General features: G+C 39.0%; 2 protein-coding genes across 7 annotated transcripts in view; both read right to left on the reverse strand.

Annotated features, from left to right (window-relative positions):
- Positions 1–1,330: 1,330 nt before the first annotated feature.
- mnd1 (meiotic nuclear divisions 1 homolog (S. cerevisiae)) lies at positions 1,331–20,782 on the reverse strand. The gene is made up of 8 exons (XM_030419871.1): positions 20,633–20,782; positions 19,641–19,706; positions 18,641–18,698; positions 15,730–15,878; positions 13,814–13,888; positions 13,572–13,686; positions 5,961–6,005; positions 1,331–2,592 (listed from the first exon to the last, which is right to left on the reverse strand). The coding sequence occupies exons 1-8, from the start codon at positions 20,633–20,635 to the stop codon at positions 2,486–2,488; spliced, it is 618 nt and encodes a 205-aa protein (XP_030275731.1). The 5' UTR covers positions 20,636–20,782; the 3' UTR covers positions 1,331–2,485.
- A 1,215-nt stretch (positions 20,783–21,997) lies between these two features.
- trim2a (tripartite motif containing 2a) overlaps positions 21,998–24,003 on the reverse strand; it is a 28,678-nt gene continuing 26,672 nt past the window's right edge. For all 6 annotated transcript variants that reach the window (XM_030418684.1, XM_030418600.1, XM_030418758.1 and 3 more), the window contains exon 12: positions 21,998–23,928. In XM_030418684.1, coding sequence (XP_030274544.1) covers positions 23,776–23,928 — 153 coding nt within the window. In that variant the 3' untranslated portion in view covers positions 21,998–23,775. The remainder of the gene's footprint in view (positions 23,929–24,003) is intronic.

The raw sequence follows: 24,003 nt of genomic DNA on the forward strand, positions 1-24,003 counted from the left end.
TGCAGACACGTGTTGAAATAGACTACTTAACCAGTGACTTGTGACTCAAGTCATATTATTCTTGGGCAGTCACATCAAATCCCAGGTTGTGTCAAGTCAGGTCAAGATGAGTTCTTGGCTAAATGTAAGTAATTATCTTCTCCCCACCATGTCAATGGAGAGTGTTGAAGTTTTGTAGTCCTGATAATGTGATATTTAGGAGCAGAAAACTCCAAAGTGCATTATGCATATCTTTACTTTTGATACATTTTGCTCATGATACTTGCATGATTTTCACTTGTTATTATTAAGTGACACTGCAGGACATGAATTTTATTTTACCTAAGCATCTGAATACTTCCTATACGACCTGTACTCTACAGACCTGTGCACATTATCCAGTGGCGCTACATTTTACTACTTCTTACAACTATAACACTACATTTTAAAGAAGAATGTAGTCATTTTCACACTTCTACATGTTGTATATCTGCCAGTTGTGGTTAGTATCTACTTTAGCGATTCAGATTCCCCATACAAAAGGCTTGAAGATAATATAAAAGACATTGCATTGTTAAAGATTAAACCAGTGCTGCACAACTTTTCTGATTTGTGACCCCTTGTAAAAAATGAGTCTGTAGAGAAGACTTCTTGTTTCAGATGTTATGAGTTGTTAGCAGCTCCACCAAAGAGCGATTTCCCTCTTTAACCAAGAGGTGAAAACATCCAGTAATTTACAACAAAAGAAAAGAAGAAGCGATTTATGCATCAGTTTAGTGTTATTAATCATTTGTCCTTCTTTTGATCTTGACTCTCAGTTTACGGAAAGTGCTACATCAGCTTACTTATTGCATTGTTGATCTCCAATTACAAGACGAGTTCAACAAAGCAGCTGCCATTAATAGTCCTGCTTAAGTAAATGACAGCGAGGTAAAACTATGCACGGCCTTCTGGGAGAGCTTTGACACGCAGCATGTCGGGAGTCGTGACTCAGAGTTAAGACAGGTTGGGCAGGTACACACATGAACACACACTCCTCGGTGGGTGTGTCAGCTCTGCCAAACCAAGCTCCAGATAAGCATTTAAATTCCTTTTATTTGCTGGATCTGTGTTGCTACAGCCACCAGTGTACTTCTAATTAGGAGCTTAGGGTTGCCACAGTAAATATACAACATGTACGTGCACTGACATTTGCATCTGCACATTGTGTGGGAGCAGATTATCCCAATCAGTATGAATATATAGACTTATGCATTAGGAAAATATTATAAATAGCAAACCGCCAGCACTTTTTTAATCAGTGGGCCACACTGTGTTTGCAAGGACACATCTTTCACAGAAAACCCGCCTCTTAATATTTACGTGTTCCTCTTTAATGGTTACAGATACAAACTGCAAACATTGTAAATGGAAAGCAAGTGTCGAATCAACAAAAAAAACCAACCCTGCATGGCATTCATTTACTGAAAAGCAGACTAAACTGATGAATAAGACAAGCATGGAGCACTATTACATTTAAATCAACAAACCCAGACACTCTGGCAAGTAGGTCACTGAGTAAAAACAGAACACACAACTACCTGTTTTGCATCTGGTTTGACAGCAAAAAAGGGAGGAAAATAAGCAAGGCTGCAGCCATTGTAGCCCGTCTTCCTTATTTGTTCATACAGAAAGTGAGTGCGAGCTCTGAAAAAAGTGTTGTGCCCGTGTGACAGATTTTGTAATATTTCAGCAGCAATTTTTAAAGGAATAAAGGCACAAAAAAGAAGTACGAGTACATTTGTGAACTGCGTGCCAAGTTTAGGAAGGAATGCGAGTCCAGAAAACGGCTCGTAAAACTCAGCGGGGCATTTTATTTGCAACACGAGAAAAGAGATTCTGCAAAAAGTAAATGAACTTTAAACATTTACAGCACTCGTAGACGTAACATATCCGAAACACATCCTCTGTTATTTAATTCTCCTAGGAATGCAAAGGACTGGATGTTGCTCACAAGGACCCTTTTCCCTTTCCCCTCGAGCGAAATTAAAAAAGGGAAAACGTCGGAGAAAAAAAAGTGCACAAGCATTTGACTCCAAACCATCTGTTTAAACCATATAAATTAGATCATTGGCTGCACAGATGTGTTAGGTATCGATTGCTTTCCATCATTAACTCGGGGCTCTCAGTTTTCATGCAAACAGGTGTCCCAAAAGTCAGACTGCTGGGTTTTGTTTATCACAGGACCCCCTCAACCCTCACAGCCACTAATGGTCCGGCTTCTCTTCTCTGGTTGCACCAAAGCAACGTATCTGCTGATAAAGTCCATCTGCTGCAGCGAAAATACTGATATACGTTTATTTGAAGCCCACTTCAGGCCAGAAAAAATAATCCTGGTGCCCTTATCACCCAAACACAGAACATAAAGTAGAACTGCTGAGACCCAGTATTACCGCCTCAAAACTGAGGCTTTAATACTAATTTTTTCCCTTATTATGACCATAAACTCTGGTAGAGAAGCTGGCAGTCACTCCATGTAGTCAAAGTCTTCGGGGATCCCAAAGGCTTTATTGATGCGGCCGTCATCAAAGGCAAACTTCTTCTTTGTCCACGACTTGATGGAGAAAATATTGTCTGAAAACACAAGACAAGATCTTTGTTTAATGAACCCAAGTATACTGATGCACTTGCCCCTCCGGTGTTATATCGCATCATTGATAGCACAGTCAGTCTGGGATTATGAGAATAATCTTGGACTTGAGAATGATGATCGAGTCCAAGAACAAACCATCTGTCTCGCTGCTCTGAAGCATTCACTGATGCTGTTTTGGCGAAAGTGGAGTTATTTTGGCTAAAGATTTAATCAATACTTCCTGAACACAGAACAGTTCCCACCAGTGACCATCTCTACTTGAAAATAATTCTGGCAATTAGAACGAGTAGGGTTGGTTAAAACGAGGGTGATGGCACTCAGTGCCAAATCTTGCAAAGTGCCAGAGGTAGAGCCGATCGTGGGATGGAATTTAATAAAGTTTCTGCACATTTTTCCCAAACTGTTTAATTGCATTTTATTTATTCATTCTTACATTATTTTTTTCTTTGCATTTTTGCAAGTCTCATACAAGTGTCTTCAAGGAAATGGTAACTGTATGACTTAGTTATATAGTGCTTCATCCAAAATATATTTTAAAACATGAAACCTTTTTGTGTTTGCTGTTAATGTATCACCTTTCTGTAGAATGCTAGCACAAAACATAATCTGGTAGTTTATTTTACAATGACTGATGATGGTGATCTGTTTTAATGTGATGAAGTGAAATAATAATTTATAAATATATTATATACCATGGATGTTTGTTGCTGGGAAAGCTTCAAAATGCACCTTGAAGAGCTTGAAAAAAAATGTGATGATGGAAAAGATGTAGGAACCCTGTTTTTGTGTGTTCCCTAAACCATCAAGACGAGGTGGAATATTTGCAAAACTGACTGATTCAATCTAATGCAAATTAATTTTTCTTAATCAACATCTGTGTTGATGAACACAAACTGTAAGGTTAGGAGTGCTTCCTGGATTTGTGTGGCTGTAAAACTCTTGTCTTCTTTTGGTTTTAAAAATATTTATTTAATTTTCTGATTACCTTGCAGATGTTTGAAGTCATACAAACACTGAATTTGAAAACATATACATAACTAAATGCACAATTTATACAGCTGTACCTCATTCACATACCAGCTTGTAAATCCACAAGTAGCCTAGGTAATATTTAACGTGGCTGAAATTAGACATGACAGTTACTTTATGTTCTCTGTATTGTAGTTTATTTTATTATGAAGATGAGCTTCTATGAATTGAAGATGTGAAAGTGCCTTTTACAAGTGTTTTATGACACAAGTTGTAGATTAACGCCTGTTTTATCATGAGGGTTAAGTCAATAAAGTAATGCCTTTCACTTCAGATGTTATAATAAGAAGCTGAAGTGCATGTGATCAACTATCTCAGGGCGTGGTTTAAGACTTTTATATGTGGGTGTGTCTCAGTGTGACAATGCTACTGGTGAAAGCCACAAAACGGCATCTAGACGCTGAAACAATGCCAGCAATAGTAGCAGTACATGTTTAAAATGTTTTCTTTTTTAAAAAAGAGGCAAACAAATGTTACTTAAGGTGTCCTTGATAAATAGCAGCCATGATGCTCAGATGAAGGTTTGAAAACTGTTTCTATTTTTTCATTCTTACTTTATCGACAGTGGTTTCCTCCTTAGGACAAATGCACTTATTGTAAGTCGCTTTGGACAAAAGCATCTGGTAAATGCCCTAAATGTAAATGTAAATGTTAACAAAGATGCAGCCAAGTCTTCCACAAAGTCTAGAAAATGTGGCATCATGTTGATTTTTGTGTTTGACAGTTGAGAGAATTGACAAAACAGGGCTGTTAGTTGCGACAAGACCGCTAAGAACATTACAGCGAGTAGTAAAAAATGCATTGCACTTGGTCCACTGCAGCAGTTGTATGCAGTACTCAGAGGAAACACTTCTATGCTCACTGCTCGCTCACATGTATTCATTTTGTAGTGTTCACCCCAGATGAGGGAAGTACAAGTCATGGAATGACAAGAGGCAGGAATGACTCACGGCTTCTTAAAATGAATATAATTGTAAGGAAGTAAAGCAAAAATGTGCCAACTAAAACTGACAACGTGACTTTGTTGACCTGAAGAGTCGAAACACCACAGGCCAGGCTTCTTAACAGCATCCCCAAAGGTCAGCTGTATCCAAGGTTACGCGCTGGGGTCGACGAATGCACACAGAGAGTCAAAGTGTTGACTCCTGGGAGGTGACGCGCTCACACACAAAGTGCCCTTACAGCTTGCACTTTGTGAATCTGAGAGTAATCAATGGAAAAAGCCGAGAGTGGTTCTTGAGTTGTTTGTACACAAGCAGCTTTCAGTCATAACTGTGTTCTTGAATCCAGACTGAGGCTGCAACTAATGAAGAGCTGAACGATCATTAATCAACAGACAATGTATCGCTAGCCATTTTGATAATTAATCGTTGTGGTTACGTTTTTTCAAATGTGAGTATTTGATTTTGTAGTTATATTTTCATTGTCATATATGATAGAAAACTGAATATATTGAGGATTTGGACTTTTGGCTGACTGAAATTATGGTATGGTTTTCACAATTTCTTATTATTAACTGATTAGAGCAAAAAATCTGCAGATTAATTAGCATAAATAATTGCCAGCTGCAGCCCTAGTATTGATTATTTTCAATATTGTCAGAATATTTCCTTATTATCAACTATTTGTTTGGATAAAAAAAAAAACAATTAGAACTACTCCATCACAATTCCCTTAAGTCAAGGTGACGTTAATATTCTCCTTTACCACAACATCTATCCAAAACTAGAATTGCCACATCACCGTTGTATGTCTCTGCACGCCAGTCAAGACGCCGTTCCCGAGCTACGCTGTTGAATAGTGGCCAGAACTTTTTTCAGCAGAATATAATGATGTCACAGTGTATTTAACCTCTGATCTTTTGGACATCAAATGTCATAACTTTATCATGTTATCTTATTAGACGTTTGTGTAACGTTTCATTGTAATTAGCGACTTGCTGAGTAGAGGCCAGAAAGGTATTTTTTGAGGTGACCTCTGACATTTGGCAGCAATTAGCTCATTCTTGAGTCAAAGAGAAAATTTGTACCAAATTTGAAAAAATTCTCTTAAGGCGTTCTTGAAATATTGCTTTCTCAGTAATGGGACGGACGGACAACCCCAAACGCAACGCCACCGGCCAGTGCTGTCGTTGGAGGCATAAAAATGTTCAATCTGTTATTTACAATGACATGTTTGCCATTTTTCTTGAGAGACTACTTCACTTATCAAATAGTTGCTGATTCTTTATCTATACACCAACAAACTGAATAATCAACTAAGTGTTGCAGCTTGATTCCAGACTTACATGTGCATGAATATAAAAAAAAAACTGACTCACCTGTCCACCTGGAAACTGCGTCTTTTGCGACAACATTTGACTTTTCTGCAAAACAAAATTCATGATCAATATGTGCATTATACATTGTTTCTGCAATGTGTGTTAAGGTTAAAGATGAATAATATAACTATTAATTATGTACACAAGTGGAAGGAAAAGACTTAATGCGCTCAATAAAATGTTCATGTTTACTTTATTTTTCCATTTCTGCTCTAAAACAAAGGGAAACTAAACAGAACATCAGAGCGACTCTCATACTGTGTGTAAGTAAAATAGGCCAAACAAATGCGAAACCTCAGCCGGACAGAAATGAAAGTCTGCAGCAAACAATATCCGTTATGGAGGAAAAGTCTGGTCAGCGATGTGATGGTTGGATAGCTTCAGCTATACTGTATGAACAAGTGATGATTTACTATTACATTAAAGTGGACAGTTGAGCCCGCACCTCCCCAAGCAGCTGTAGCTCTAGAAAACCTGAAATAGAGCTCAACAATGTGCTTCAACTGCTGAGCTCTTTAGTTTTAAGAGGCATATTTGGTGACCCATAAGCCTGAAATCCTAATACAACAGCAGGTAACATCATTAAGTTTCTAAATTGCTTTACCTTTTACCAGAAGCTTAAAAGAAAACCATTTATAAATCCACATTTACCATCAAGGGACCCTTATTTGGCTGTTGTTGAGGCTGTTCCATCCTAGAAATCCAGCCAATATAAACTATTTTAGAACAGGCTCAATTTACAGTCTGGCAGATTTCTCCGTTCTTGAGCGATCTGGTCCAAGTTCAGCATAAATATCTCCTATGGTTGTCACAACTGGCGGCAAAAATTGCAGAAGCTTTAAGGCAAACACATTCTCAATCCTCCCCATTCAAGATCACTTCAGCATCTATTGATAATAACACAGTGAAACAAAAGATATCCACAAAAATAAACAGCAGCTGCAGGTGGGAGGGACTGCGTTGAATAACTTCTGACTCATGGAGCTGGAGAAGTTATGATTTCACAATATAGATGAACATTTTGGATGCCAGTGGAAACACAACTATGGGGTACACGAGCGGACAAACGTTTCAACAAACCATCAAACGAAACCAGCAGCTGAAAACAAACAAGGAAAGAAAGGAAACAATCGGAAAAACTGTTCCTGTGTTAAACAAGTCATTTAAGAATTCTAATTCCTTCCAAAAAACATAAATAAATCTGTTACTGTTCTGGTTTCCTTTCAATATGTTTGTAAATGGGTACATTCATGTGCAACTCCCTCATTATAGTGTCATATCTGCCATGCATGTGGCTCTGGTTATGATTTTCTGCCCTCCAACTGATAAACAGCAGCATCTTGGTTTTCATAGGTGTGTTAACCGCTGTCAAACAATTTGACCTGACAAATCCAACTTGAATCAAAATGCTGCCCCATTGTTGGCAACGCCACTAAAACTTAATTTGTGGCTGCAGTGAGCATAGCTGGTCTGATCAAAGGAGAAGAGCAACACTTAAAAATGAAAAACACATTTTGGTGTTTAGTTGGAGTCACCAAAGTGTTTGGTGGTTTTAACCCTACCTGTTGCCATAACAGCTTATTGTTACCAATGGGTGCAGCAAACCACAGCCAAACACGCTCAGAGGACACGACATCTCAAAGAAATCCAGTGCACGATAATTAGTAAATTATAAATAGCAGTGTGGTTCTGGTTTCATGTGAACAACAGTCAAATTAAGATTGACCTTATTTTTAATTCTTGAATGGCGCCAAGTATCGACTGAAACAGTTTTAGATCAATAAATCAATCAATGTTTCTCGCTTCTTTTGTTGAGTCATTTCTATAAATGATTATAAAATTATAAATCATTTCAAATCTCAAATTCTACTACCCCACATGATGGTTGTTTTATAGACTAGGCTGTTATAATTTACTTTCACCCATGTTCTACTTATAGTTAGTAATGTGTGTATCCTTTGCAGTTGTAAGTGTCGTAAGCACATCATCTTTTGGAAGAACTAATACATTTGGGTAGGTTTAAAATAACCCATTTGTACTGGGTTAATTTAATCCAGTAGTTCATCAGCGCCATATTGCCCATAGTTATGTAATTTAAGGGTAATTGTTTATGTAAAAGTAATTTACATACACTTGTATTATATAACTGGAGTAATATTCCTACGTAAAGTACGTAAATAGCATTTTACAGTACAAGTGTGGTAACTGAGTAAATGTACTTTGTTACAATCCTCCACACAAGACATTTGCTTTTATAATTCACTCTGAACTCCATCTGCACGAACAGGTCTGAGCCCATTCTGCAAGTTCAGTCCGTCCCTCTCAACGGCAGACAAAACATCATAAACTCTGCACATATCTCCCAGAGCACAATTCAAGTTTCACTGAGGGGAGATGGTTATCTGTTACAAAGCTGTGTGTGCGGTGTGTGTGTGTACGGTGTGTGTGTGTGCGGTGTGTGTGTGTACGGTGTGTGTGTGCGGTGTGTGTGTGTGCGTGTGCGTGTGCGTGTGTGTGTGCGCGTGTCGTTAATAAGAAAATAAGACCTGCAGGCAAGTAGAGACGGTGATTAATGTGAAAACACTGCAAAAGAAAGTGAGAGGAAGCTTATTTTCTTTCTCCGTCTCGCTGACTCAAGTTTATCTCTTGAATCTGGGTGCATCATATATCACATCATATGATTTTCACTGTCTATCATGCGCATACAAGTCGAAACATAACATAGATTGCAAAAGCCTCAAATTACAGTGGAGGGAGACAGAACTAGCGGTGGGACAAAATATATCAAGTTGCTTTGTCTTACAACACAGTTCTTGATAAACTGGTGCTAAATATATGTATTTTTCTAGCTATCTGTATGTTTGTGGTGTAAACCTCTGTAAATGTAATTTACACAGAAACTGTTCTGCTTTCTGGCTGTTAGGCTTGTTGCCCTTTTAACATTGTAATGATGACACATGGACAAATTGCAGTCCATGTTTGAGATAAAGACTCTGGGCACTGTCCTATACATTGTTTCATCTCAGTTCATGTCATATTCTGTGAAACTGATACCACAATGAAATGAATGCATCTTTAATTCCTGCAGTCTGCTGTTTTATTGCAGAATTGCTGTATTGTGACACTATTGTTATCGTAGGCAAAGTATTGTGATTGGCCAGAAGTAGAACAATTCAAATGGGGCACCTGCTTTTACCAGATCAACAAAAACTACTGCTAAAAGTCAGAGAGAAACTCAGCACACAAGAGTTCACACTGTTGATATTGCAGATATGAAGGCCTTTGCTTACACAACTACCCCCTGATGGGAATAAATCTAAACATCGGATATCTCAGTTTCATTTTGCAACAGGATTATAAGACAAGTTTGGCATATAAACATATAAAACTTCAATGCAATCTAATTAAATGATTTATTAGGAGTGTAAATATTTCAAGAAGAAAAAAAAACCTTTTTTTCGACAGTTTGGACTTTCCTGGGGTTTGGATTGGGGCTCTAACAGCTGCTGCAGAGATTAAGCTTGGCACTAAGTTTATCACGAGCACCAGAGGCAGAGTTTCTGCAAGAGGGTCCACAAATGTGATCATAAAGTTACTTCTCTGGGATCCAAATGAAACATTTACAGGAAATGTTGGATTTTAGCTTGTTCTGGCACCAAATACAAACTGATTTTTGTCTCTACTAAACAGTGTAGAGAATATCTAGCCTGTACACTCTGTGGCAGTTCAAATGGGGCACCTGCTTTGGTAAAAAGAAAAAATATCAAACTGTGTTTTCTTTTTCTCTGAGATTAAAGTTCACTTTCCTTTTACACTTCGATCCTAATTAAGAAATTTGAAGCCTAAATTCTATGAGAAATCTAGCCTTAAATAATAGATTATAACCAAGATGAGAGCACTTTTATGGAATTTTTTTTTGGACTTGAGTGAATGTAATTATCTGAACTGTGAGATAACTCTAACATTTATCCCAACTGACAACCTACCTGAGCTCCAAAATGTACTTTGTTTCAACACATTTTCAAAACATCACACTGTTTGAAGAGTAGGCTGGGTATACACACATCACGTAGTTTCTGGAAAACGGACTGTCAGTGAGACATGATGAAGATTGATGGCGGATCGAGACTGAGCCTTTATTAAACCTCCGTGGCAGGAAGTAGGTGTGCAGGCGTTACCTCCTCTGACAGGTTGATTAGTCAGGAGTAATTGCCCTGCATGTTCATGTGATCACAACACCTACAGAACATCTTCTCTATGATCAACATCATCCTCTTTCTCACGGGTGGAGGTGGCAACTTCACTCACTCTTGCCACCTCTCGCCTTGTAATGTAAGCTCTAATGTCAGGGTTCGTACACATTTTTCAATGTCAAATTCAAGTATTTTTCAAGCACTTTCCACTTTTTATCACAATTATGTATATTGTTTTATGCTGTAAACATCTAAAATTATGTTTCATAACAGCAAAAACTTTAGAAATTAAAGGAGAACACAAAGTTTTATCCGAAAAAAGGGAAGCCATACTTGCAAAGAGAGACCTGAGAGCACCCTGTAATTTTCTTTTTTGATGTTCACCGCTTTTTCATCAAAGTTTATTAATACTGAACATGTCATCAGTCCAAATTGCATCAAATTCACCTTCTCCTCAGCCATCCTTCTCTATTGCTACCAGGCTGCATGTGTGATGATACACACACACACACACACACACACACACACACACACACACACACACTTTATTTCTCCTTGTACTAAGCAAACTATCCAGTCTGATCCCAATTTTGCCAAGACACAGAGTTATAATGTCAAGCACTTTCAAGCACTTAAACTAAAATCCAAGTACTTTTAAGACCTTGAAAACACAACATTGAAAATCAAGCACTTTCAAGGATTTCTAGCACCTGTACGAACCCTGTAATGTGAGCCTCCCTGCCTGTCCTTAACTCTTGTTGCTTTTATCTTAGTTGCTTTATTGAATAATTATGAATAGTTTGGTTAAAAATAAAATATATAAGAATGAACATGACTTTTTCCTCCTAATTGTCTGGCCCCCAGAAAGCTTTCCCCAGAAAGCTTCCCCCCCCCCCAGGAGCAGCCCTGCATGTGGTCGTTCATAGACGGGACAATAATGCCATGTTGGAGTGGAAAAAACCAGGAGAACTGTGTGCTGACTACATGCATGCTTGGTGAAACACTGGGGAGGCAGGTAAACAGACCAGATATTTTTATGAGAGCACACATGTCACATGTGTACATAAAGTAACACACACCCTTTAACACAGGTCAGCTGTAACATGAACACCAGGCAGGTGAGGATTTTTGCAATACCACTAATAGCTGTGTGTATTGTGTGGAGGTGTGCAACAGCTGGTAGATAAGTCAGGGCCTGTGGCCTTTGCACTTTTAAAACTTTTAAGTACAAAGCCTTCAGGCTGAAAGATCAGAGGCTACAAGGCTCATTTAGACCACAATTATAACTGACATGCAAAGTATGAGGATATGAACGATGACACTAATGTTTCTGGTTTACACTCTTCACACTTACTGGATCTCTCTTGTATCAAAATATAACCAGTGTGTGGTTCAAGCTGAAAGTTTAAAACTAACACAAGTGTGTATCTCAAACGCATGTCGAGTGGCCAGTTGTGGCCAGTTTTCACTTCCTAGCTCACAGTGGAACAGAAAGAATGTATGTTTGTTCTCAGTAGTAAAATTAGCAGCGAGAACTCCACCCGAACACTGTGTTTGGGTGGATTATTGATCTATACACACACACACACTATAAAGCATTGCTGTTATTTATCAATGCATATTCATTCTGATCATTTAAAAGAGTTTCAAAACTAATTTTCCACAGTATCAACACACTTTAATCAGATGTGGTTTCTCACTCCCTCTTGACTCACAACAGCAAACTGACACATAGTCATGCTCTTTATAAAGTTTAAAGCCTGAAGTTATAGTAAATAAAAGTACGATATTTAAGGTTTATCATAGTCATTCTGCTGTTCTCTGTGACAAGCCAACACACAAAATGTTGTATCTTGTTGTCATATTGTAGCTCTGTTTCATAAAAATCTGTATGGTATCAATTTTCGCTGTGGCTGCGAATGTGCCACTGAGTATGAAATATTTTTTGATGTATTGTATCAAAGTTCAACGTTCCAGTATTGTGACAACGCTACTATAAAGTTGACTTGGCAGTCTTTCAATGCAGTGAGGTGAACATTTGCATTCATAAAGCTGCACCACGTATGAATGCAGTCATGTGCATTACGTTTGGATCAAGTAATAAGATACCCAGCATCTCTTAAATGCTTTTGGACACATTTCTTATATTCTGAGCTGACTGAACAGCCAAGATACCGCTCAGTGAAATGTGTGGACGTAATTTGAGGGTGTAAGAATGTTTTTTTCCCCACATCCTGTTGGTGGTTTTTTTTTAGCACTGAGTAGGTGATTTTGATTGGTGGCCAAGTTTATTGCCTGCGATATTTGGAGGATTTCCTGGTATCACTTCCATTAATGCATCCCTCTCTGTGTTGATGGCTGAACAGCTACAAAAGGCTGAAAAATGTTTTTTGAACAGGGCCTTATTTTCTTTCACCCCCAATACTTGACACGTTTATGGGAAGCTGCACTGAAATAACTCTGCTCCTAATGCACAACTCCACCACATCTAATGGTTTGTTTCTTGGACGTTGCCCAACTCTCTTCTTTGTCTCTTCTTAAAAACAGATCCTCGCCGGATGCCAAAAAGCTCCACCTGCCTTAATGAGCCACCTGATGTTGGACTCCAGTGCTTCAGTCCGTCTCTGGTGAGCCTAATTATTTTTTTAGAACCAAAAATCCCTCAAAGCTTTCAGCCACAACTAGAAGCTTTCTACAACTGTCAACACCAGCTACAAACAAAGTGTTTCCCCACAGACTTTTCCTTGGCAGACTGCCCGAGTATATTTGGTGACCCATTTTAACATTATTTTTTTTCACTTTTATTTTCCTGCAGCATCTTTGATCGATTACCTAGTGGCCAATTTGCCCTAGTAGTAGTAGTGGTAGTACATCCTTCCTGTAAACGCACAGACTGTGATGCATCCTCTTCTACATAATGTATCCTTACTTTTGCCCACATTTCTTACAAGCTTGTAAGTGCACCTGGTTGTTGGTTTCGATTGTTTCGTTAGGCCGTGTCATCAAAAACAAGCTTCCCACCAACGAGGTGCAACGGGTGTTGTGAAAACCGATGTGTGTTTTTTGGGCTGACTTTGTGAAACATACTGTCCGTGGAGCAAGTCAACAGCGTGTACACATACGGGGGAAGAGAAACAGAAAGTTGAGGCAAGCCAGTGTGTGCGTGCATTAAGGTGGACAATTAAAGCAACACTATGTCGGGAAAGTTTTAAAGTGATTCTGAAAAATTAATATCAACGTTTTTAAGTTGAGGCGTGCTCCCAAACATTTAGTCATTTAGAGTTTCACAGAGGGAAGATTGAATTTCCACTATAGTGGAATGCTTTTTATTTCATAGGCAGAGATTGAAGGTGATTTAATGAGGCTAAAGCGTCAAACTGACTTTTTGAAACGTCGGTCATGTTGCCTTTGTACTCACTCATCTCTGCAACGACTTCTGGGTCACATTCCCTGTATTTCTCCAAATCGGCCTGCAGTGTAGTTCGCTCCTCTCTCAGAGCCTTCAGCTCCTTCAGCAGAGAGCTTCTCTCCTTCTGCAAACACACATTTTATATTATAAGTCTCACTTAACATGGTATTTTCATTTTATTTAATCACTTTTTGTCAGAAACATATATATTTTTGCGTAGAAGTTGAGGAAGCATATGAAAATATTCTTACTGTATCTTGACGTCCTTCTTTGGCCTTTTCCACCGCTTTCTGTAGAGACTCCTTCCGCTGCTTTGCTTGAGAATTCTTAGAGGTAAAGAGTTTTACATTAGATGTATAAAATACCAAGGTGTATCTGATATCACTGTGTTGGTGTCGTTGGTCGAATTTACAATTAATGTTGTTTCAGGACCATCGTTTTAACAAAACAATGTAGAGCAAGCCATCTTGGCTGAGTGGAGGAAATACAGGACTTCAGCTAATGAGACTGGTGCTCATGTACCATTTGGAACATATTATAGTGTTCACTTATTTATTTATTTTACACTAAGTTTACTTCTTATTTTCCATTCCTTTTCTGTTTTCTGCCGGGGCAACAAAAATACTTGGTTAGGTTTAGGAAACATGGTTTGGGTTAAAATAGACCATTCCACAACGTTAAACTTGTGTTTTGAAGGATAACTTCTCCCATGCACATTTTTTTCCAGTCTTTTCCACTCCGGAGTCGCTAAGCAAAGATATTACAAAAACACAATTGGTCAGCTTTAATGATGCCCTGGAGACACATTAATTATAATGTTCCAGGAACAACATCAACACGGCAATATCAGATCCTCCACCAAACTGCTCCCAGAGTAAAGATATTCTCATGTATCCTGCAAAAAGCAACACTACTGTTCATGACGTGGTTGTTAGAAGTGTTCAATAGTCAATAAACATCTGAATCAATTGTGGTTATAATCATCATGCGATTTTCATGTGACTGATAATGGCTCTACAGCACTGAACTTCAACACGATCTCTGAGGGGTCACTCCCTCATTCACACTATCTGCCTGCTTTGCAAGAGGAGAAGGAAGTGGGCCACAACAAACACTGAAAAATTTAAAGACAAGCAGCAGTTTTACTTTCTGTGATGACAAATATCACCCAGAAACCACCGAGTGAAACATGAGACATTCTCAGCTCCAAGTCAGTAATACGGTGCATTATTTTGTTTTGTGTTTTTTGTTTATTTGTGAATTGATCTGTTTTTTTTTAATAAGAAAATGTGAGAATAAAATGAAAATGAACCTCACAATAATGAATTTAACCACTCACAGGAACTTGCCTGTAATCAGCAACTCATTTGTGTTTTGTTCCCGTTTCTCTAATTTTCTCTTACCAGAAGTGTTTTCTGGGCCGTGCTCAACATTACGCTGACCTCATTTACTGTAAACTGCATTGAGAAGTGGCTTCTAACAGAGACCACATCAACCTTTGGTTAAAATCCATCTTCTCCTCTTATAATATATCAGTGTTTAGTAGAAAACTCTGAGGAGAGGCTGTACATCACAGCCTCTGTGCTGTGCAGAGTAATACAGATTTGCCATGTTGCTAATTTGTACAGTGCAAATTGTAATTAGTAAATTATCTCCCATATTTCACCAAACAGAGGTCATGTAATTATATCGGTCCCGTGCGAATTGGCTTCTCTGTAATTTGGGGTTTCCTTTTTTATTTTTACATCTGATCTCTGTTGGCAGACAACTGAAGAAGTATGGAATTTGATCGTGTCTAATAATATGTTGAACAAGAGTCAACAGCTGTGCTGTGAGATATTATGACTATATTGCCATTAAAATGAACTACAGAAAAGGTCAAGAGCAACAAAAGGTTGTCACATCCAAGTATAGCCACAAAACATCTGTTGCTTGATCTAACTGAGCTGTAACTGTGCATTTATGCTTGTAACTAGAGACTGAACGATATGTATCACAAATATATGTCAGTATTGAAGTACATTTTGTTCAATATGTGCTGATATGAAAATGTATTTTTACATAACACAAAAAAAAGATGCTCTGGGTAATTTTTAGAATCCGGGTTGTAGTAGCATCTGCATCTGCATCTTTTGAGATATGAGGTCACCTTTTTCAGTCCCCTCACCTGTTTTTGCAGCTCCTCCAGTTTGTGCTTGCGAGCGTGCAGGGCCTTGCTGGGAAAGGCCCAGTAGTAGTTGGACGTACCCACTCTTTCACAGTCCACCATGTTGTCGTCCACCAGGCTCTGCAGCACATCCTTTACAGTCATGGGAGCTTAAAGCAGCAGAGAGAAGAAGAAATAACATCTTCCACATTAAAAAGGTCAACAATCCTCAATTTTACAGCATTACACTGTCTTCCCAGCAGAGTTGAGGCTATATGTGGATCACTGATTTAATTTGTGGACGACTGATTTATGATAGAGGTGCGATTGTTACAAGCTAAGAGGACTTTAGGGAATCTAAGATGTACCTGATGTATAATATTGCATTCTACCGAGGGGTTAAAAATCAGAGGTCTCATTTCTACTGCTGGCCATGCTTACCACAAATGTTCACAAAACTAAACCCACACATCTGCAGCCTATCTGGCCGTTTTAGGCTCATCTGAGAGAACATTGCATGAGAGGACATAATAGAGCTGGAGTTCCATCTTGAAGAGTGTTAGCGGTGAAATGTGATACTCCCACACGTTTGCTCAGCCGGTCCACTGTGAAACTGAAAGAGCTTATCTGCTGTGTTGAGAGCCGAGCTGCGCAGAGTCCTGAGAGAATGCTGAACGGCAGCAAAAATAAAAACGAGGATCGAAAATGAAAAATGGACCAGCCAAACTCTGTACGTGCATGACCTCAGAGCGGTCTTTTTCTTTTCAGTTCATGTGTTCGAAATGGATTTCTGCCGTTTTAACAGGAACCAGCATGTCATTACCACTCTTTTTTCCAATCTCGCTGACATCACTCTCTTGGCCCCTTTTCTCACATTTCCTCCCCTTCGACAGGAACATAGTGCCCATAATGCAGATCTCTTATTGCCCCCTTCCCCCCATCACTCAGTGACTACACCATGCCCAAGTAACAGGGTCATAGACATGTGCTTTTAATCACAGCAACACAATCCACTTTCTCCAGATTAATATCCACTTTAAAACGATCCCTCCTTGGTTCACCCAAACATTCGCTGCACAGTTTGGTTCCTAAGCAGCGCTTAAAAGCCTCAGATTGTATTTTTATGAATTCCCTGTTGATACTCACAATGTCAGACTCCATGTTGACATTGAGGGAGCATGTTTTATTTAAAAACCAAAAGCTTTCAACAGTCCTCTGCACTACGGGATTACTGCCATTGAGAGGTCTGCTTCTGCTTATACAGACTAAATACAGTTAAGATGGCAACAGATAGCTCTGGTTGCCATGGTGATTTTGCAAGCCTGTTGACACTGACTGGTCTTAGTAAAAATAAACCGATGGCACTTTATTAAAATGACATTGGTATAGCACTTAGTTTCTGTTCATGCATGATTATCCCATTTATTACCCTTCAGGCACACTACAGTTCTCTTAGAGCAACATTAAGTGTCTATTTTACCTTCACAGTCCAGGTTTATACTGCAGAAGTGGACCGATTTATTGGTTTGGCTGATTAATCGGTGCTGATAGGAATGGTTAGGATCGGTGGAACTTGGCTCAGAAAGTGGTCGATTGTAGCGCAGCCTCCACCAGTCAGGTTGTTTTGCATGGACTCCATGTCAATGAATTACTTACTTTAGGGGAAAATAATAGCTAAAAAAACAAAACAAAGTTAATTTCTCACACTGTCGTCTGTGCAGGAGTGTTGGGCATTTAATTGGCTACCGGCTCTATCAATCTCGAAACTACCATTATGATATCGGCTTTTTAAATCCACTACTGTTCAAACTATAGTAAAGCAACTTGTAACAGGGAGAATGGTGCTATTGTCAGTCCCACTCTGAGACGCCGACGTCTGCTCTTGCACAATGTAACTTGGGTGAACAGGTACGACCTCCTGTGGGAAGTGCTCAGGATTTATGACACCATCTCACACACCACCAACTATTCTATATCGGTGAAACTGGATCATATTTTATGTAGGAAATGTCTTCTAGTTATTTCACTGATGTCCTCCTGCAACTCTGACTCAACTCTCTGTGATTTATGGAGTTTCCTGATGGCCAGATGGCATTACTTGTTGCTAAAATAACCTCTTACTGCTAAGTGTAGCCGCTGTTTGCCAGTTAGTGCAGCTAGCTGGCTCAAACTGGACCGGACTGGCTTTTAGTCATTATTAAAATGCTGTAAGACAGACGTCAAGCTGGCCTTCTTGCTGTTGCACAAGTGAGTAATATTAGCTGGCTTGCCATGTCTTGTGTTCTCGCACTTGCTTGATGTTGGCTGTGTTAGCAAGTCAGTGGTATATCTGCAATCCAAAACTGTAGGGGTGCCAAATTAAGGAACAGAAATTCATAATGATGCTTTTATAATTTTCTAAACTAAACCGTACTTTTTATATCTTTGAAAATGTGCCTGTTGAAGTACAAAATCTGGTCTCAGCAAAATCATGAAAAGTTTTAAATTGGTCAGAATGTTTTGAAAAACTACTTCTTTTACAAGAGTCTGCTTTGGGTGGGATTTGTCTCAAGTTATGGTTGACGGATCTGAGTGTGAAACTGCAGACTTTTAACTTAAGTGGAAAGCAACTATACATAGCTTTGGTTAAAATAAACTTCAAGAAAGCATTTAGTGTTCATGTCACACTCAAACATCTGCTGATTGACTGGATGAAATATGAGGTCAGTGTGGTAAACAGGCTAAAACATGCAAACAAACAAGGTGGCACCTCCTCTAACCTTTAGATATGTTTAATTAATCTGGTAAGTATCCAGCTAGGGGAAACACACAAACATATACTGAACATCATTTTTTAAACAGACTGCCATGTGTACACTCGAGTAGCTGGACCACTGTAAAGAAATTCAGTTTTCACAACATTTCTTTACTAAAACTGTTGATCATTACTCACATATGCCCTTCGTCTTCGGGGCGATCTTCTCAATGTCTTTCAGCTGAAACACATCTTTCTTCAAGGAGGACGAAAGAATATATTGAAGGAAAATCATTATTTATGACAGCATCATAAAATAACAAACTAATAACATCTACATCCGTGACAGCATCTGTGTTTTTGACTGCACTTTAATTTGGGATTCCTGGAAATGTATTAAACATATATATGTTTTAAAAAATATACAGTAATTTGACATTGCCTTTCCATGTATTTATCTAACTAATCTAATTGAATCCACTCCAAGTTCAGAATCTGTGAATTTGTAGATGCTTAATAAAAGACAAATATTTTATCAGCATTTTTTAAATTTTGCAATGATCTCTTTTTAACGTGGTCTAACCTGACTTTGCTGGGCCAATTTAGTATTCACACAAGTATTTGTGTGCAGATGACGTACTGTGGGTCAATGTGAGAAAACCACGTTAATGCATTTCTTCTCAGAAAAGCCTGTTCTGTGTCTGTTACAGGGTGTTAAAATTAGAACACTAAAAACCACTCAGTGTCGCTCGAATATGAAGTCGTTCTTGGTCCATTTAAGTTTTGATACTAGCTTGCCCTTTAGCTTTTATCTCCTTCTCAAAAGCAGGCAGCCTCAATCGATGTTAGCAACATTAAGTTAATACTCTCCTTTATTTTCTGACTCGTACATTTGATGATTCATGCAGTCTCAATGTAATCTACACAGCATAAATGGGTTACATTAATATGGTTCCTCCTTCAAAAGGGGCTCTATGTACCTACTTGTAGCAATTTACATGTGTTCATCACTTTTTTTTATAGGCCATATGTGAGCGGAGTGTAACATGACGTGATAAATGAGACCTTCCTCATCTCTCCAGTTGCCTGTGGACAAAAGTATGTGACTTTACACACATTCTGCAGTACCTCGTTTTACTCTCAAGTTCCACACGGCGCCTTGAAACTGTTATACGGTCACCTGAAAGGGAGAACTCACCGTTTCAAAGAAAATCTCCATCATGCGGGTTCTCTTCTCCTCCAAACTAAGTCCTTTCTTCTTTGACTGTAACAGAGGGTTTAATGTAATATAAGGTCTTGATCAATTCGGCGACAGCAGCTCATATGGTACAACATATACTAATACGAAAATAGAATAAGATGGAAGCATTCGTACAGTAAACATTGCATGAGGGATTCGTATGAAAGATGTCCTTTCACCCAAGAGGTTTTTTTGAATATGGCAAGATTTCCTGAGTCGAATCGAGGATGAAAGAACAGAGGATGTCGCTCGCTGTACAGATTGTAAAGCCCAACGAGGCAATGTGATTGTGACTCTGGGCGATATCAATACAATCCATTTGATTATTCTAATTTTGTTTTGCTTGTTCTGTTTTACATCTTTATCTACAACTCAGCCACTGTTGTTCTCTTCCCTCTGACTATGACTATGTATTTCTGAGGCATTAATAGTCTTATCTTATTCGTGTTGTTGTAATTTTGCTTCCGGCCACCACAGGCAGCAACGAGCTCCACGCCAACCAGCGAGGAAGAAATTACGTAATCTTGGCGGATGGAGATTTGCATTACTCACACCGAAGTTAGTCATGCTAATATTATTTTATTACCACTTGACCAGCTCTGTTATACCTCCTGACAGTTAACAGGAATAGACCTTTAGTGTGTTCCTGAAATCATCTGTCCTCCATGTACACAACATAATGAATGCTAATGACATCCAGTCACTGGTGGAGCAAAACATGAATGATACGTAGTAAGAAGGTCCTGTTTCATTACAAATATTGACCCTGTGTCGTGTAATTTGGTAACTTATTGCTTGGTGTCTACTCAAAAAAACATCTTATGAGGGTTAGGTGACGTTAAATGTACGTTAGCTAGGAGCTGAGCTAGCTTGGTGAGTTAATGCTAGCTTGTACACGTACGCGTCTGTGAAGAACTACTAACGGCGGATAAAGGTGAACATCTGCTTACCATTTTGTTGTGTTAGCTGCACCAGCAACGCCAACTAACATTAATATTTCGGGGGCTTGCGTCCTGAGATGTTTTACAAAGCTGTTGTGTTTGTAATCCAAACTAGAAGGAGACGGAGGCGGTGCAGGACTGAATTTCCCGCGGAGCGATGACATACTGTTCTGCTGCCTTCACTGTACCTCGTAAACTCCAGCAAATCCAGCCCGGTGCTGAGTATGGGACTGTAATAACTACTTTTACACACTAGGTTTTTTATGACCTCTTTTGTTTATGGACTATTGATTGTGTACCACCAGAACTAGTTTCAGTTTCAATTCTAATAATCGGTAGCCCTTATAAAGCTATATCGGTCGACCCCTAGTTTTGAGTCGCTCATGACATCTTGTCCGATATAGGTTTGTTTGTATTCCGACTGTAATCGAACGCAACATTTCTTTAAAGGGGAGGAGCGCTGTTGTTAAACTTCACATGTGGTTGTCTGGCGCTCTCTGCTGGCTGATTAATACACTGATCAAATATGGATTGGTGTAAAATCGAAAGGACTGTTAACTTCATTCAAAAGAATTTCTGTAAGTGTGCTGTTATACTGGATGAAGATTAAATGAACAACAGTTACAATCTGCTGTTCAAACGTCCGGTTTTATTTTGTCATAGTGAAAACAGATTCATTCATTGCTGGGGGACATCCTACAATGTGTAGGATCGTGAACATGCAAAGGACATTTCTGACATGATTACAATACAGTCTTTTCAGCTGCTATAGAGTTGATAACAAGTGCATCTTGTTATCAACACACAGTGTCCCTTATAAAAAATAAGATTATTCTAGTGTGTTATTAGTATAGTTCTTTTAAACAACAAACAAGAATAAGCATGCTTTTCAGTTTACTTTCCATGTACTTATCAGAGATACACATAGGTGTAATAGGTTTATAATAACAAGTATACAGAAAGGTCTAAGTATATTTGACTTATACTTGTACATAATCTTACATATGTTTAAAGTATGTTTTTTGAAAATGGGTTACAGGTATACATCCAGTTCCCATAAGTTCACTTTTGGTATAATTCACAATACAGGCCTAGTTGCAGTACAAAATAAAACTTAGATGCAACCAGTTGCGTAGTCAAAGTTCAAATTTTTCACTTAAAATGTGCTCAGAAGTATAATGTTTATAAAACTAAAAAGTGGATCAATTTAGTCCCAAGAAGTATTGAAGTAGTACACTTGTAAGTAGACTACACAAATTAGTCTTGGGAAATATACTTGATCTACACTGAAGTTTACTTGATAAAATGAACTTGAAGTGTACTTACTTTGTTGTAAGGCATGTCCAACACAAAATAAAAAAAACAAACGCAGCATTCTTTCCTATGGGCACTTTAATTCCATTTGGCATTACAAATATAAACAAGACAATGGAAAACAAATAATTTAACAGGATCGTGTAGAAAATGGATGACCAAATTCAGGATAACAAGTAATGAAAACTGTGTGCTTGGAGACAAAACAGATGCTGACTAAGGCTTTTCTAAAAGGAGCACGGTGCATTTTAACAACTCGACTGTTGAACTACACATTGCATCTTTTCTGGAGGATAGACGGATCGGCTGACTAAAACACAACTTGTTAGTAGTCTTGCAGGTTTTCTTTGAATGGCATAAGAGCACATGGAGGGGAGCGAAGGTGATCACAGTTGTGCAGCTCTGCGTCTGATGTTGTCAGATTGATGAACAAACCCTAAACGTGAGGACTGTCGCACCCTGCTGACTTTATTATCAGCATTTTGTCATCTAATTACTCCAATTCTGCAACAGATTCTACGATGTTTGTACATAATCACAGCGGATTGAAAGTCGAAAGGTCAAGAGGCTTCTTACCGAATACACACGCATACACACACACACACACAAACAGCAGAGAGGTCAACATATCAAGTGGCTTCTGTTTTGTACCTTTATTGATCACGACACACTCGCACTTGTCACGCACACACAAGCACACCATGTGTTTTTGTATGACCAATTGAGCAGAAATCACCAGCATATTTTCAGAAACACGTGTGTGTTAATTTGAAGTGATGACATAGAACACCGACTTATCATTTTCACATACAGGTAGAAGTATTACTGAAATAGTGCTTCAATTTTAACTTTTAGTTTCATGATGTAGTTAAAGGCGCAATATGTAGGAATCTGCCAGCTGTCTAATTCATATTCAAAACAAATAGGGGGCAGCATATCAGCACAGTAACCGCTAACTGCTGCCAACTCTAGCTGTCATTAGCTAGTTAGCTCGTTTAGCCGTGCAGGTACGAGCCGGGAGCGTTGGTGTTCACATCGCTAACAAATGGAGCTGGGGCTAGCTGCTTAGCATGCTAACTGCAGTACATAGCAAAACTCAATACACGGATGTCGTAGCGCCAAAACTTTTGTTCCGTCACATTCTGTTGATGATTTTAAGTTGGTAAGTTAGTACAATTCTTACATATCGCACCTTTAAGTATCGTCCTGAAACAGACTTCTAGAGTGCACAGTAGCTTTTCTGGTGTTTCTTAGTAAAAACAGCATGCACAGATATGCTTAATCATGCTCTAAAATACCCTGCTTCCTACACTAGGTGGAAGATTTGTCTTTATCGTGTACAGGCAAAATGTGAGGACTCTCAAGAGCATCGAACAGGAAGCTGCAGTTACTGGACCTATCAATAGAAGTCCCTTTTTTATTCAGGTGACTCAAGTGCTTGTTTACTTAACACAGTGTCCAACCAGTATCAGTTAGGAAAAGTGCAATGGAATTATTTCGGTTTTTCCTGCGACGTCTCAACAAATCCAAGGTCTCATGTATGTACAATGTTTCAGTTTTGTGTCTCGAATCCGCGTAGTTATGATGGAATGTGAAAAAGCTTAAAAGTGACTCCTCAAAGAAACCAATCAGGCGTCTCACACTTCATTCAAACCACAGAAGACTCTGTCTGTTGTCTCTATTTCACGCGTGGAACAGTCAAACAGATGGCACGACGACAGCACGGCTCGAAGATGAATTGGGTGAGCGGGTGAGTGCTGACCTGTCTCCGTACGAGTGAGTGCATGTGAGAGTTTATGTACACTGTACAGTTTGTGCGTTGGGGGGAAGAAGAGCTGCTACTGCAGGTAGCGGTAGATTTTGAAGCAGTGGTTGCCAGAATCCGCAACCACGACATGTCCGTCGGAGGTGAGAGCGAGTCCCTGCGGGCCGTACAGCGGGTCTGCTGAGGTGTTAATGTAGGAGAGGAAGGAGCCGCTGCCATCGAACACCTGGGATACAAACAGAAGAAGCTCCATCATCCGTTTAATTTGCAGTTTTTGGCATTATGTCTGCAAGGTGTGCAT

This window comes from Sparus aurata, chromosome 1, assembly GCF_900880675.1.
Source record: "Sparus aurata chromosome 1, fSpaAur1.1, whole genome shotgun sequence".
Taxonomy (NCBI): domain Eukaryota; kingdom Metazoa; phylum Chordata; class Actinopteri; order Spariformes; family Sparidae; genus Sparus; species Sparus aurata.